Here is a 15,752-nt window from a genome sequence, read left to right as displayed (position 1 = left end):
AATCCTTGGTAACGCCTACCTCCTGAATCCAAGCGTTTGACATGTGGGGAAGGGACCAGTAACTTTATGAATGTACCAGCTACAGTTATTTTTCATGCTTTGAACTGGATTCATCCCTATATCGTCCTATTTGATGGAAAAACATGATTTTCAACGTTCGGAATCTTATAAACAAACACTTTTCAACGTGTTCACAAACTAGCTCCCCTAGAGTGTCAGTCCCTAACACCACGGGTGTTGCAAATTGCAACTTAAATGCTGTTGCTGTTACACCTTTTGAGTGTTAGGGAATAACACATGTTGTGTTACAGTATTTGGGGGGGGTTAGGGGTAGGGTTACCTGCCACAACACATTCTGGGGAGAATGATAATGCCCCTCCCACATCTTTTTCAGTTAATGGAGTTAATGGACTCGACACAGTGGAGTAAGAACAACACCAGGCAGTGTTGATTCCACTGTGATTCAAATAAGACTTAATTTATTCACTGCATGTTTTGTCAATTTCAATCCCACAGGTGTTAACCCCACTAGAATCAACACTCAGATAAAACACTCACAACACTGTAGACCTTAACACTGAGATTTGAACACTTGCAAATTTGCTGTATGATATGTTATGTTTGGTATGGTTACATAAGACAGTAAGTCTACTGTAATTTAGAGCACCCCAAGAACACATTGCCAAATTACAAACTCTTAAATCAATTGTTATAATCTTATAATGTTGTTCTAAAAGTTGGGTTTGAGGTTAACTTCAAATCAGCTCTAATTTTGGAAATAATCCCACAACATCCTGCGGCCAGCGTTACACGATCAATGAAAAACTTTGTAAAAAGTTTGTGAAAAAGTTTGTGAGAACGAGGCGGGAGAATTGGGAGTCGACTCGTCAATATGTGTGGCACATTTCATTACTTAAAACTTCTACAACTATCAAAAAAGGAAGGAGGGCTTCAGCAAGAAGTTGCTTCTCAACGTGGATGCTGCCCCTTAGCGTCAATGGGGCTTCTAAAGCATCTCAAACAGCCAGCAGCAACAGCAAATACCGTGAGAATAACACTAATAAAACTAACCAAATGTAAACACGTCTGCAAGCTGTTGGTAGCTAACTGCTGATGCTGTCGTCTTATAGATCATACAAACCTATGTGAAAGAACAGTTTTGACAGCAACGGAGGTCACTTACTGTATAATTGCGGTAATCCGGCTATTCTGTGGCTCCGGGAGAGTTTTCTATTCAGCCTGCCGAGTGTGGGTTTATGCAACACTTCAGCCATGGATCCGATCTCGGATCTGGGGGCATTTCAGAGAAGCCCCCAGAGCCATGCTTTCTATGGAGGGGTGGATTGCGGATTTTTCTCAATGGGAAATTGTATTTTGTGATCTTAGGATCTCTGGATTTTGTTGGTATACTGCCATATCAATAAAATAGCTAGCTACGTTTGTCACTGGTATGAGCTAGTAAATATCCTAAACCCAGAGGCTGGTTGATTAGGGAGGATGGGTAGGATTACAGTGCATTCGGAAAGTATTCAGACCCCTTCCCTTTTTTTACAGAAATACCTTATTTACATAAGTATTCAGACCTGTTGCTATGAGACTCGAAATTGAGCTCAGGTGCATCCTGTTTCCATTGATCATCCTTGAGATACTTCTACAACTTGATTGGAGTCCACCTGTGGTAAACTCAATTGATTGGACATGATTTGTTAAGGCACAAATCTGTCTATATAAGGTCCCACAGTTGACAGTGCATGTCAGAGCAAAAACCAAGCCATGAGGTCTAAGGAATTGTCCGTAGAGCTCCGAGACAGGATTGTGTTGAGGCACAGATCTGGGCACGGGTACCAAAAAATGTCTGCGCATTGAAGATCCCCAAGAACACAGTGTCCTCCATCATTTTTAAATGGAAGAAGTTTAGAACCACCAAAACTCTTCCTATAGCAAATCACCCGGCCAAACTGAGCAATCGGGGGAAAAGGGCCTTGGTCATGGAGATGACCAAGAACACGGTGATCACTCTGACAGAGCTCCAGAGTTCCTCTGTAGAGATAGAATAAACTTCCATACGGACAACCATCTTTGCATCACTCCACCAATCAGACGTTTATGGTAGTGGCCAGATGGAAGCCACTCCTCAGTAAAAGGCACATGACAGCCCGCTTGGAGTTTGCCAAAAGGCACCTAAAGGACTCTCAGACCATGAGAAACAAGATTCTCAGGTCTGATGAAACTAACAATGAACTCTTTGGCCTGAATGTCAAGCGTCACGTCTGGAGGAAACCAGGGACCGCTCATCACCTGGCCAATATCATGGGGATGTTTTTCAGCAGCAGGGATTGGGAGACTAGTCAGGATTGAGAGAAAGATGAACAGAGCAAAGTACAGAGAGAGCGCTCAGGACCTTAGACTGGGGCAAAGGTTCACCTTCCAGCAGGACAACGACCCTAAGCACACAGTCAAGACAACGTAGGAGTGGCTTCAGGACAAGTCTCTGAATGTCCTTTAGTGGCCCAGCCAGAGCCCAGACTTGAACCCGGTCAAACATCTCTGGAGAGACCTGAAAATAGATGTGCAGCGACGCTCCCGATCCAACCTGACAGAGTTTGAGAGGATCTGCAGAAACTCCATGAATACAGCTTGTAGCATTATACCCAAGAAGACTCAAGGCTGTAATCGCTGCCAAAAGTGAGTCAACAAAGTACTGAGTAAAGGGTCTGAATACTTATGTAAATGCGATATTTCCGTTTTTTTTATTTCTTATACATTTCTAAAAACCTGTTTTTGCTTTGTCATTATGGGGTATTGTGTGTAGATTGATGAGGGAAAAAAACAATTGAATCCATTTTAGAACAAGGCTGTAACGTAACAGAATGTGGAGAAAGTCGAGGGGTCTGAATACTTTCCAAATGCCTTGTTTAACTCGAACATCTAGCAGCCCAAAAGTTGCACTTTTGAATCAAGTCATGGACAACTCTGGTATTTTAGCTAATTAGCAACTTCTTAACTTGTTAGCTCACCCTTACCCCTAACCTTAATCCCTAACCTCTAGCCTAGCTAACATTAGCCACCTAGCCAATAGCCACAACAAATTCGAATTCGTAACATATCATACCTCGTTCCAATTTGTAACATATTGTACGAATTAGAGTTTGGAACGTATCATACCAATTGCAGGATGTAGCATATCGTATGAAATGGATGACGGACATCCACAAATTCATACATATCGTACCGAATGTAACATATCATACTATGTGGAGGGAATCAAATGTACATATACTATGTTTCGTCGACACCCTGAGGCCAGGTTGGACACACACACACGGTCTATGTGTCAGTCATAATGAACATGAAAATTGGGGCCCATTCCCTACAGGGAGCACACGTAGGCCCACATCCTAACACATGCACACACACAGTAGCATGATTAGCTCTTTCACACCTCATCTCAACACAGACCAAGTAGGCCTACTTATTACCCAGAACAGTTAGTCACTGTGATTTGTAGTTTGTAAAATGTGATGACAAGACTAGACGAAGGTGACAAAATAGGGGGAAAATAAATATGCTGTGTTGTCATATCACAGTCACACTCGTGTCCAAATGTCCTAGCAGGGGACAAGCCTAACACATCACCTCTAACTATACAACCACCAATAGAGCGATAATCGCGCAAAAGAGTGACGAGCCAATTCACGCTGCACGTGACTAGATAGGTTCACATGGACTTTTATTATGCCGTTATACCAACCCGCCACCGTTATGATCAACTGGGACTTTACATAATAACATTCTTGTGTGTCAATACTTGGAATTTATTTCATTTCAAATGCAGAAATGTCATTTTCCTGCAGCAGCTACGAGCTGTCATCCTTTCGAAGCTATCTAACCTATTATATAATGACGGATATGCTGTGTTAAGCTACACATTATTATCAAGCCATTAATATGTCTGTCTTTCTACAACACAATGCACAAATCTAAATAATATAAAGGACTGATTATTCGATGCATGTTCAATTAAATATTTGTTAGGCTATGCATTACCAATGAATGTCATTCTGCCAGCCATCCCAACACTGATGCGAGCTGGTACACACAACATCCAGAATCTGAAGATGGGGTCGTTTGCACATCATTATCGAGAGAGTGGCGACACGTACTTCAATGTCTTACGATAGCCTACATACTACTAGGCTAAACAACACACTCCCTCTCTCTCTCACACACACACACAGACACACACACACAAAGCAGCAACAAAAGCATCCTACTCTGCAAGCGCCCATGCAGAAACGAATGAGCTCGAGCATCCTTCATGACAACCTCAAAATAAGCCACAATTCAGTGGTCATTTATTTTAATGTTACATACTTTTTTTTTTACCAATGACTTTGCAGTTGATGAAGGGGTAACGCTACCCATGACAGGTCCCAACAGCTAGGCAAAAGCCAATTAAATCGTAAAAGCATCACAAAACCAAGTGCCAAAGCCTAACAGCATCGTTTCCCTGACTACAACACAACACGAGTATTTGACGATATAAATGATGTAAAGCATAATTTACAATGTCAAGTGTACAAGGATATCAAATCTATCATTTGTCAAATACTCGGCATCAACTGCACCGTTGCTAATGACAGGTCTTACCTATTAATTCCCGGTCCGCCACCCATTCCTCCCCCGGCAGCAGCACCATTGGCGGGCTTGTTGAGCTGTCCAGAGCCCAGTGGTGCTGAAATGGAACCAGGCGCTCCCGCCATAGAGATGGAGCCCGGTTCCCCGGGTTGTCCGCCTCCCTCGATGCTCCCTTCGTTCCCCATCCTTTCTGGTTAGGAGATCGAGGCGAGTAATTGTATTTCGACCGTTGTTATAATTATAATAATATCAAAGGCTCAGAGGAGCGAACTCAGCGATGCTGCTCCTCCAACGCCATCATCACCTCCGATCCAGAGACCTGCATGGGGCACGCGCACAGACGGAGGCGAGAAACAGCCAGGGCACGAGCTCTGCTGCTGACGCCGAGGTTGCCGTGCGCGTTCTTATATCAGAAGTATCTCCCGGTTCTTGGAGGAGAGAGACAGCCTAGAGGATATCTTGGGGGGGATGATCTGTTGTAGGATGCAGATGTCTAGAGTTACTTTCGTGGCATTTTAACATCAAGCCGAACTTATGACGTCGAGAACAAAAGTATTAGTATTGCAAAGAAAAATAATGATATTGAAAGCAAAACATCAACCCAGAAGTGTTGAGAGCAACAAACAAATAGTAAAGAAAATTATTAAGAAATGCGAGAGTAAATTAATTGTAAATTAATGCAAGACAATTCGTTTTCAGTTAAACATTTTTCTTCAATGTTCCCTTTCTTCGGCGATGTATTTTTGTACTTGCACGTTTTTTTATTCATTCCAGCAGTACTCCACCATAAATCCCACTGTGGTTTTGCCACTGAACCTATGCAGGGTTGGTCCTGGTTAGTCCCTGGGAGGGAGATCGGATGTTGCTGGTCAAATCCCATTGCCTCAGGCTAGTGATGGGGACATTACCCTGCATAGGGTGCCGTCTTTCGAATGTGATGTGAAACAGAAGTCCTGACCCTCGGTGGTCATTAAAAATCCCGTGGCGCTTATGGTAAAAGTAGCGGTGCTAGCCCCAGTGTCCTGGCTAAATTGGCAAACTGGCCGTATTCCATCATAGCCACCTAATTTGTATATACAGTGGGGCAAAAAAGTATTTAGTCAGCCACCAATTGTGCAAGTTCTCACACTTAAAAAGATGAGAGAGGCCTGTAATTTTCATCATAGGTACACTTCAACTATGACAGACAAAATTAGAAGAAAAAAAATCCAGAAAAACACATTGTAGGATTTTTAATGAATTTATTTGCAAATTATGGTGGAAAAAAATAAGTTTCTCAATACTTTGTTATATACCCTTTGTTGGCAATGAGAGAGGTCAAACATTTTCTGTAAGTCTTCACAATGTTTTCACACTGTTGCTGGTATTTTGGCCCATTCCTCCATGCAGATCTCCTCTAGAGCAATGATGTTTTGGGGCTGTTGCAGGGCAACACAGACTTTCAACTCCTTCCAAAGATTTTCTATGGGGTTGAGATCTGGAGACTGGCTAGGCCACTCCAGGACCACTCCAGGACCTCCACTCCTTCGTTGCCCGGGCGGTGTGTTTGGGATCATTGTTTGGGATGTTCTGAAAGAGCTGCAAAACCTGGACCCGTACAAATCAGCTGGGCTTGACAATCTGGACCCTCTATTTCTGAAACTATCCGCCACCATTGTCGCAACCCCTATTACCAGCCTGTTCAACCTCTCTTTCATATCGTCTGAGATCCCCAAGGATTGGAAAGCTGCCGCAGTCATCCCCCTCTTCAAAGGGGGAGACACCCTGGACCCAAACTGTTACAGACCTATATCCATCCTGCCCTGCCTATCTAAGGTCTTCGAAAGCCAAGTCAACAAACAGGCCACTGACCATCTCGAATCCCACTGTACCTTCTCCGCTGTGCAATCTGGTTTCCGAGCCGGTCACGGGTGCACCTCAGCCACACTCAAGGTGCTAAACGATATCATAACCGCCATCGATAAAAGACAGTACTGTGCAGCCGTCTTCATCGACCTTGCCAAGGCTTTCGACTCTGTCAATCACCATATTCTTATCGGCAGACTCAGTAGCCTCGGTTTTTCGGATGACTGCCTTGCCTGGTTCACCAATTACTTTGCAGACAGAGTTCAGTGTGTCAAATCGGAGGGCATGCTGTCCGGTCCTCTGGCAGTCTCTATGGGGGTGCCACAGGGTTCAATTCTCGGGCCGACTCTTTTCTCTGTATACATCAATGATGTTGCTCTTGCTGCGGGCGATTCCCTGATCCACCTCTACGCAGACGACACCATTCTATATACTTTCGGCCCGTCATTGGACACTGTGCTATCTAACCTCCAAACAAGCTTCAATGCCATACAACACTCCTTCCGTGGCTTCCGACTGCTCTTAAACGCTAGTAAAACCAAATGCATGCTTTTCAACCGATCGCTGCCTGCACCCGCATGCCCGCCTAGCATCAGCACCCTGGATGGTTCCGACCTAGAATATGTGGACATCTATAAGTACCTAGGTGTCTGGCTAGACTGCAAACTCTCCTTCCAGACTCATATCAAACATCTCCAATCGAAAATCAAATCAAGAGTCGGCTTTCTATTCCGCAACAAAGCCTCCTTCACTCACGCCGCCAAGCTTACCCTAGTAAAACTGACTATCCTACCGATCCTCGACTTCGGCGATGTCATCTACAAAATGGCTTCCAACACTCTACTCAGCAAACTGGATGCAGTCTATCACAGTGCCATCCGTTTTGTCACTAAAGCACCTTATACCACCCACCACTGCGACTTGTATGCGCTAGTCGGCTGGCCCTCGCTACATATTCGTCGCCAGACCCACTGGCTCCAGGTCATCTACAAGTCCATGCTAGGTAAAGCTCCGCCTTATCTCAGCTCACTGGTCACGATGGCAACACCCATCCGTAGCACGCGCTCCAGCAGGTGTATCTCACTGATCATCCTTAAAGCCAACACCTCATTTGGCCGCCTTTCGTTCCAGTACTCTGCTGCCTGTGACTGGAACGAATTGCAAAAATCGCTGAAGTTGGAGACTTTTATCTCCCTCACCAACTTCAAACATCAGCTATCTGAGCAGCTAACCGATCGCTGCAGCTGTACATAGTCTATTGGTAAATAGCCCACCCATTTTCACCTACCTCATCCCCATACTGTTTTTATTTATTTATTTTTCTGCTCTTTTGCACACCAATATCTCTACCTGTACATGACCATCTGATCATTTATCACTCCAGTGTTAATCTGCAAAATTGTAATTATTCGCCTACCTCATGCCTTTTGCACACATTGTATATAGACTCCCCCTTTGTTTTCTACTGTGTTATTGACTTGTTAATTGTTTACTCCATGTGTAACTCTGTGTTGTCTGCTCATACTGCTATGCTTTATCTTGGCCAGGTCGCAGTTGCAAATGAGAACTTGTTCTCAACTAGCCTACCTGGTTAAATAAAGGTGAAATAAAAAAAATAAAATAAAAATTGTCATGCTGAAAGACCCAGCCACGTTTCATCTTCAATGCCCTTGCTGATGTAAGGAGGTATGGAAGGAGGTTTTCACTCAAAATCTCACGATACATAGCCCCATTCATTCTTTCCTTTACACGGATCAGTCGTCCTGGTCCCTTTGCAGAAAAACAGCACCAAAGCATGATGTTTCCACCCCCATGCTTCACAGTAGGTATGGTGTTCTTTGGATGCAACTCAGTATTCTTTGTCCTCCAAACACGACGAGTTGAGTTTTTACCAAAAAGTTATATTTTGTTTTCATCTGACCATATGACATTCTCCCAATCTTCTTCTGGATCATCCAAATGCTCTCTAGCAAACTTCAGACGGGCCTGGACATTTACTGGCTTAAGCAGAGAGCCAGAAATCTTGCTTGTTTGTGGGTGACCAAATACTTATTTTCCACCATAATTTGCAAATAAATTCATTAAAAATCCTACAATGTGATTTTCTGGATTTTTTTTCTCATTTTGTCTAACATAGTTGAAGTGTACCTATGATGAATTACAGGCCTCTCATCTTTTTAAGTGTGATAACTTGCACAATTGGTGGCTGACTAAATACTTTTTTGCCCCACTGTATCACTCCTCACCTCTCAACCATGCTAGTTGTTGCGTGGTGAGCATTCCGGAAAAAAATAGTTGCCACACATTGGTTGTGGATGAGGTGAGGTTTCCCTTTACTATGTAAAAGCTCTTTGATTACCTGATTAGAAAGGTGATGTATAAATCCAATCAATCAATCAATCCATTCTGTGTAGGCGGGTTTAGAGGAAGCATCTCCTTTGGTCAATCAGTTTTGGAGTAATGGTTCAGCCTCATGTTACAATAAGTGCCAAGGGATATTTTTGACCACATAGAATCAGGACATCCTTTTAACGTCCCATGTGAAAGACAGCAGCCTTGCCAGGGCAATGTCCCCGTCACTGCCCTGGGGCATTGGGATTTGATATTAACACCAGAGGGAAGAGTGTGCCCAACTGGCCCTCCAACACCACTTCCAGCAACATCTGGTCTCCCATCCAGTGACTGACCCTGCTTTACTTCAGAGAAAAACCAGCAGTGGGTTGCCAGGTGGTATCCTGCTGGAATGTATGGAGAAGGCAGTGAAAGCACAAGCCAGGGTGATGATGTAACCAACATAAAACATTTAAAAAATGCAGGCAAAGAGGGAGGCGTTTGATCTCAATTGTTTATAATTAAACATGTTTCGCTGAAAGCTTTGTTTTACATTTATCTACAATTCATTTGTTCTCCCATAAAAAAAGATCCTTGCTGTATTATATATTTTTGCTCTCAATACTTTGGGGTTTATGTTTTGCTTTCAATGCCATTCTTTTAATTTGCAATACTAAGAATTTTGTTCTTGATTTCAGAAGCTCTGCTTGATATTAATGGCAAAAAGTATCTCCATACACCTTTCCTACTCAAAAAACTGGACACAACTCTCTCGAACTGGCGCGGCAGTCTAAGCAATCTAAGGCAATGCTTCTCAGTGCTAGAGGTGTCACTACAGACCCTGGTTCAATTCCAGGCTGTATCACAACCGGCTATGATTGGGAGTCCCATTGGGTGCTTTCACAATTGGCCCAGCGTCATTAGGGTTTGGCCGCGGTAGGCCGTCATTGTAAATAAGAATTTGTTCTTATCTGACTTGCCTAGTTAAATAAATAAAAAAATGCAGGACTAGCTCTGGTCCAGGTTATTAGTGCGCATTCCACCACTTCTGCAGGGTGAGAGCAACATTTTCTGTTGTGACACCAAGCCCTCAGAGCCCCAATAATATAGATGAATAAATCCTGACAGGTTACAGTCCCAGTTCAAGGCTGATCAAATCCCTTTGTAGCTAAAAAAACAAGACAATAACTTTTTCCCTAAACTTCCTTCCAGCCACCATCAGAGCTGCTATTCTGATCCAAACCCAACAAATAATTTGCATGGCCACCAATGCGTCTTGGATAGACAACCTGCGTTATCAGTCACTCTGACAGGCAGCCTAGCCCGTTGCGTTGACGATATGGAGGCAATGGCGCATACTTAAGGAGATTAAAATTAGCCATGTGCCAACACTCCACCTCAGGCGGCACGGACGGATGAATCCCATTGGCTGGGCTGGGATGATTGATTGGCAGTGTGCCAGCCTTGATCAGCACTTTGGCTGCCCACCTGTTCCCTGGACCACAGAGAAGACCAGAGGCTGGGCAGTGCCTGTCTGCCAGTCGCATATCTCATCCCCCTCTCCCCATTCCATCACAGTCAGACTAGACTACAGCGAGACAGCTTTGTCTCTAAATGAACAGATCCCTCCTGTGATGCTAGAAATGAGCTAAGCTAAAGATTCTCTCTCTGTTGGCATTTTCATTTGTACAGGTCCCAATGGACCTCAGTAGGCCTATCACTGGAATCTACTTGTCCGTAAAAAAAAAAAAAAAAAAGAACCTCGTACCTGAAACTCCAAATGACTGGACCACCTTCACTACAGTACAATGAGGCAGTCGTGTTTATCAATACATTGCCACATAGGCCCTTCAAACACAGAACACCCAGTCTATATCCATCATATCAGTTTGAGCATTGATTAGGAAAGCCTAATCAATCCAGAAGAGGAGCATGGATGGGATGCCAGAGGGACACTCAGAACAGAGCCATAGATACACTGTATAGAGTTAAATATGCCTCTCAGAATAAGCCCTGTGACAATGCCTGCCCATAGGCATTATAGCCATGTAGGCTATGGCATATAGCCAGGCCTAATCCACCTGAAATGTAAAGGACACCGACCGACAGAGAGAGAGAGGAGAGACCGACAGAGAGAGAGAGGAGAGACCGACAGAGAGAGAGAGGAGAGACAGACAGAGAGAGAGAGGAGAGACAGACAGAGAGAGAGAGGAGAGACAGACACAGAGACAGAGAGAGGAGAGACAGAGAGAGGAGAGACAGAGAGAGAGAGAGAGACAGAGAGAGGAGAGACAGAGAGAGGAGAGACAGAGAGAGGAGAGACAGAGAGAGAGAGAGAGACAGAGAGAGGAGAGACAGAGAGAGAGAGAGAGACAGAGAGAGGAGAGAGAGAGGAGAGAGACAGGAGAGACAGAGAGAGGAGAGACAGAGAGAGACAGAGAGACAGAGAGAGAGACAGGAGAGACAGGGAGAGAGACAGAGAGAGAGACAGAGAGAGGAGAGAGACAGGGGAGACAGAGAGAGGAGAGACAGAGAGAGAGAGAGAGACAGAGAGAGAGAGAGAGAGAGACAGAGAGAGAGAGAGAGGAGAGAGACAGGGGAGACAGAGAGAGAGAGACAGAGAGAGACAGAGAGAGAGAGACAGAGAGAGAGAGACAACGAGAGAGAGAGAGAGAGAGAGAGACAACGAGAGAGAGAGAGAGAGAGAGACAACGAGAGAGAGACAGAGAGAGAGAGACAACGAGAGAGAGAGAGAGAGAGAGAGACAACGAGAGAGAGAGAGAGAGAGAGAGACAACGAGAGAGAGAGAGAGAGAGAGAGAGAGAGACAGAGAGAGAGAGAGACAGCGAGAGAGACAGAGGGAGAGAGAGAGAGAGAGAGAGAGAGAGAGAGACAGAGACACAGAGACACACAGAGAGAGAGAGAGAGAGACAGAGAGAGAGAGAGAGAGAGAGAGAGAGAGAGAGAGAGAGAGAGAGAGAGACAGACAGAGAGAGAGAGCAGAGCAGAGCAGAGGTCAGGATCAGAGCTCCTGCATTTTTCAGCATTTTCTTTAAAAAAGATAGATTAGGAGTTAGATAAACTTGGATTTTTTTGTCAGGAACACATACTGGATTCTACCCTCTTCAACATAACCCCTACTTCAAATCAAAACTTAAAACCTACAACCTGATTTTGGACGGAATTACGGAATCACTTGGAAAGTTCACAACTACCAAGGATTTATTACCCTATACAGCAAATTCTCTGGAAAACAACAGAAACCTGAAAACACCATCCAACCTGGAATTGAGTGAGTAATGTTTAGTCTGAAACTATATTTTATTTCCTAAAGCCAAGAAGAAAAATACACAACATTACTTTATAAGGACTGAATTCTAACATAATTCTACCAAGCTTGATACAGCTTCAACTAGCACTGACGTGTCAAGTGAGAGGTGTCAAAGCCCATTAGCCCAACAATGGCAGGAGAGTCACACAGTCTACCCCAACCAAATGGAGAGGCCTTAGAAGCTCCCTCCCGCTGTTCAGAGGTAATTAAAATACAGTACCCTCTGCATGTAAAGAATGATAAGGCAAGAAAATATTACAAAATGAAGCTCCTTATGGAAAATCAAGAGACACTTTTTGCTGACTATTACAAAAATGGGAACATCAGCAACCTTATCTTCCACACAAACCATCCCCTGGCATGGCACAGTGCTATATTAGCACACTACCCCTTTGTTAAGAGAGGGGGGGTTAACGAGGGGTGGAAACTCAGAATACTTGATAACGAGGACTCTGAGTTAAGTAATATAAATATCTATAAATCCGGAACAGTAATGGTACAGAGTAACCACAAACAATTTCAGCTGGACTTTCACCTAATCAAAGAATTAGCCCAGCAGGAGAAGCTCTCCCTTGATAAAGATACCCCCACACCGAGCGGGTCAGACCAGACCTCTTCATTATGTAACCCCACAGATGAGCAACCCCCAGCGGAGAGTCAACCTCCCAGCACAGATTACCACTCCCTCGTTGAAATGAAGGACAAATTCACCCAGCCGGAGGTAAGGCAGGTGGAGCTGGAACAGCAGGTGATTACACTTCAGTCAGCACAGACCCAGACAACAGTCCAGCACAACAACAGCCCCTTAACCAGACCCGGAGAGCTGGAGGTGGACAGAGACATATCTGCACTTTGGACAGTGGTGAGACAAATACAACAGGAGAAAGAGGAGCAGAACAGAGCACTAGAGGAGAGTATTAGACTGCTGGTGGAGGAGAGATTGAGGGGGATGAAGGAGAGCGTGAGGGGGATGGAGGAGAAGTTGAGGGGGACGGCGTGTGACAGAGAACAACCCACTAGAGAGGTGGCCACCCCCACAGAGAAGCAAGCAGAACAGCCCACCTCAGCACCCAACAAAAGTCTCGACACCACAGCAGAACAGTCCACACCAGACCCTGACCATAGAGTCGACACCACAGCAGAACAGTCCACACCAGACCCTGACCATAGAGTCGACATCACAGCAGAACAGACAAATGAAGAACCCCAAGCCCAGAGGCTCTCACCCCCTCTGAGCACCCCCCCTGTCAGCCACCATGATAGCCCTTGTGACAACCCCCCCACACCCACTGAGGACAAACACAAGACACAGATTGTACTACTTATGGACTCAAATGGGAAATATATAGAAGAATTATAATTATTATTATAATTATTATAATTAATTATTATAATTACTAATTATCAAAATCCAGAAAAGAGCTGTTAAATTCTACAACCACCTAAAAGGAAGCGATTCCCAAACCTTCCATAACAAAGCCATCACCTACAGAGAGATGAACCTGGAGAAGAGTCCCCTAAGCAAGCTGGTCCTGGGGCTCTGTTCACAAACACAAACACACCCTACAGAGCCCCAGGACAACAGCACAATTAGACCCAACCAAATCATGAGAAAACAAAAAGACTTGACACATTGGAAAGAATTAACAAAAAAACTGAGCAAACTAGAATGCTATTTGGCCCTAAACAGAGAGTACACAGCGGCAGAATACCTGACCACTGTGACTGACCCAAAATTAAGGAAAGCTTTGACTATGTACAGACTCAGTGAGCATAGCCTTGCTATTGAGAAAGGCCGCCGTAGGCAGACATGGCTCTCAAGAGAAGACAGGCTATGTGCTCACTGCCCACAAAATGAGGTGGAAACTGAGCTGCACTTCCTAACCTCCAGTCCAACGTATGACCATATTAGAGATACATACAGTGCCTTGCGAAAGTATTCGGCCCCCTTGAACTTTGCGACATTTTGCCACATTTCAGGCTTCAAAGATAAAGATATAAAACTGTATTTTTTTGTGAAGAATCAACAACAAGTGGGACACAATCATGAAGTGGAACGACATTTATTGGATATTTCAAACTTTTTTAACAAATCAAAAACTGAAAAATTGGGCGTGCAAAATTATTCAGCCCCTTTACTTTCAGTGCAGCAACTTCTCCAGAAGTTCAGTGAGGATCTCTGAATGATCCAATGTTGACCTAAATGACTAATGATGATAAATACAATCCACCTGTGTGTAATCAAGTCTCCATATAAATGCACCTGCACTGTGATAGTCTCAGAGGTCCGTTAAAAGCGCAGAGAGCTTCATGAAGAACAAGGAACACACCAGGCAGGTTCGAGATACTGTTGTGAAGAAGTTTAAAGCCGGATTTGGATACAAAAATATTTCCCAAGCTCTAAACATCCCAAGGAGCACTGTGCAAGCGATAATATTGAAATGGAAGGAGTATCAGACCACTGCAAATCTACCAAGACCTGGCCGTCCCTCTAAACTTTCAGCTCATACAAGGAGAAGACTGATCAGAGATGCAACCAAGAGGCCCATGATCACTCTGGATGAACTGCAGAGATCTACAGCTGAGGTGGGAGACTCTGTCCATAGGACAACAATCAGTCGTATATTGCACAAATCTGGCCTTTATGGAAGAGTGGCAAGAAGAAAGCCATTTCTTAAAGATATCCATAAAAAGTGTCGTTTAAAGTTTGCCACAAGCCACCTGGGAGACACACCAAACATGTGGAAGAAGGTGCTCTGGTCAGATGAAACCAAAATTGAACTTTTTGGCAACAATGCAAAACGTTATGTTTGGCATAAAAGCAACACAGCTGAACACACCATCCCCACTGTCAAACATGGTGGTGGCAGCATCATGGTTTTGGCCTGCTTTTCTTCAGCAGGGACAGGGAAGATGGTTAAAATTGATGGGAAGATGGATGGAGCCAAATACAGGACCATTCTGGAAGAAAACCTGATGGAGTCTGCAAAAGACCTGAGACTGGGACGGAGATTTGTCTTCCAACAAGACAATGATCCAAAACATAAAGCAAAATCTACAATGGAATGGTTCAAAAATAAACATATCCAGGTGTTAGAATGGCCAAGTCAAAGTCCAGACCTGAATCCAATCGAGAATCTGTGGAAAGAACTGAAAACTGCTGTTCACAAATGCTCTCCATCCAACCTCACTGAGCTCGAGCTGTTTTGCAAGGAGGAATGGGAAAAAATGTCAGTCTCTCGATGTGCAAAACTGATAGAGACATACCCCAAGCGACTTACAGCTGTAATCGCAGCAAAAGGTGGCGCTACAAAGTATTAACTTAAGGGGGCTGAATAATTTTGCACGCCCAATTTTTCAGTTTTTGATTTGTTAAAAAAGTTTGAAATATCCAATAAATGTCGTTCCACTTCATGATTGTGCCCCACTTGTTGTTGATTCTTCACAAAAAAATACAGTTTTATATCTTTATGTTTGAAGCCTGAAATGTGGAAAAAGGTCGCAAAATTCAAGGGGGCCAAATACTTTCGCAAGGCACTGTATTTCCCTCAGATTACACAGATCCACAAAGAATTTCAAAACAAATCCAATTTTGATACTCCCATAT

General features: G+C 44.0%; 1 protein-coding gene across 1 annotated transcript in view; it reads right to left on the bottom strand.

The window, feature by feature from the left end:
* The window catches only part of LOC110531178 (protein piccolo-like), a 111,312-nt gene extending 106,365 nt beyond the window's left edge, over positions 1-4,947 (bottom strand). Inside the window, exon 1 of the mRNA XM_036986945.1 lies at positions 4,651-4,947. Coding sequence (XP_036842840.1) covers positions 4,651-4,823 — 173 coding nt within the window. The 5' untranslated portion in view covers positions 4,824-4,947. The remainder of the gene's footprint in view (positions 1-4,650) is intronic.
* Positions 4,948-15,752: the final 10,805 nt, after the last annotated feature.

The sequence above is a fragment of the Oncorhynchus mykiss genome, chromosome 9, assembly GCF_013265735.2.
Source record: "Oncorhynchus mykiss isolate Arlee chromosome 9, USDA_OmykA_1.1, whole genome shotgun sequence".
NCBI lineage: Eukaryota > Metazoa > Chordata > Actinopteri > Salmoniformes > Salmonidae > Oncorhynchus > Oncorhynchus mykiss.
The sequence above is the reverse complement of the archived record's forward strand: the minus strand, read 5'-3'. Positions and strand labels throughout refer to the sequence as shown.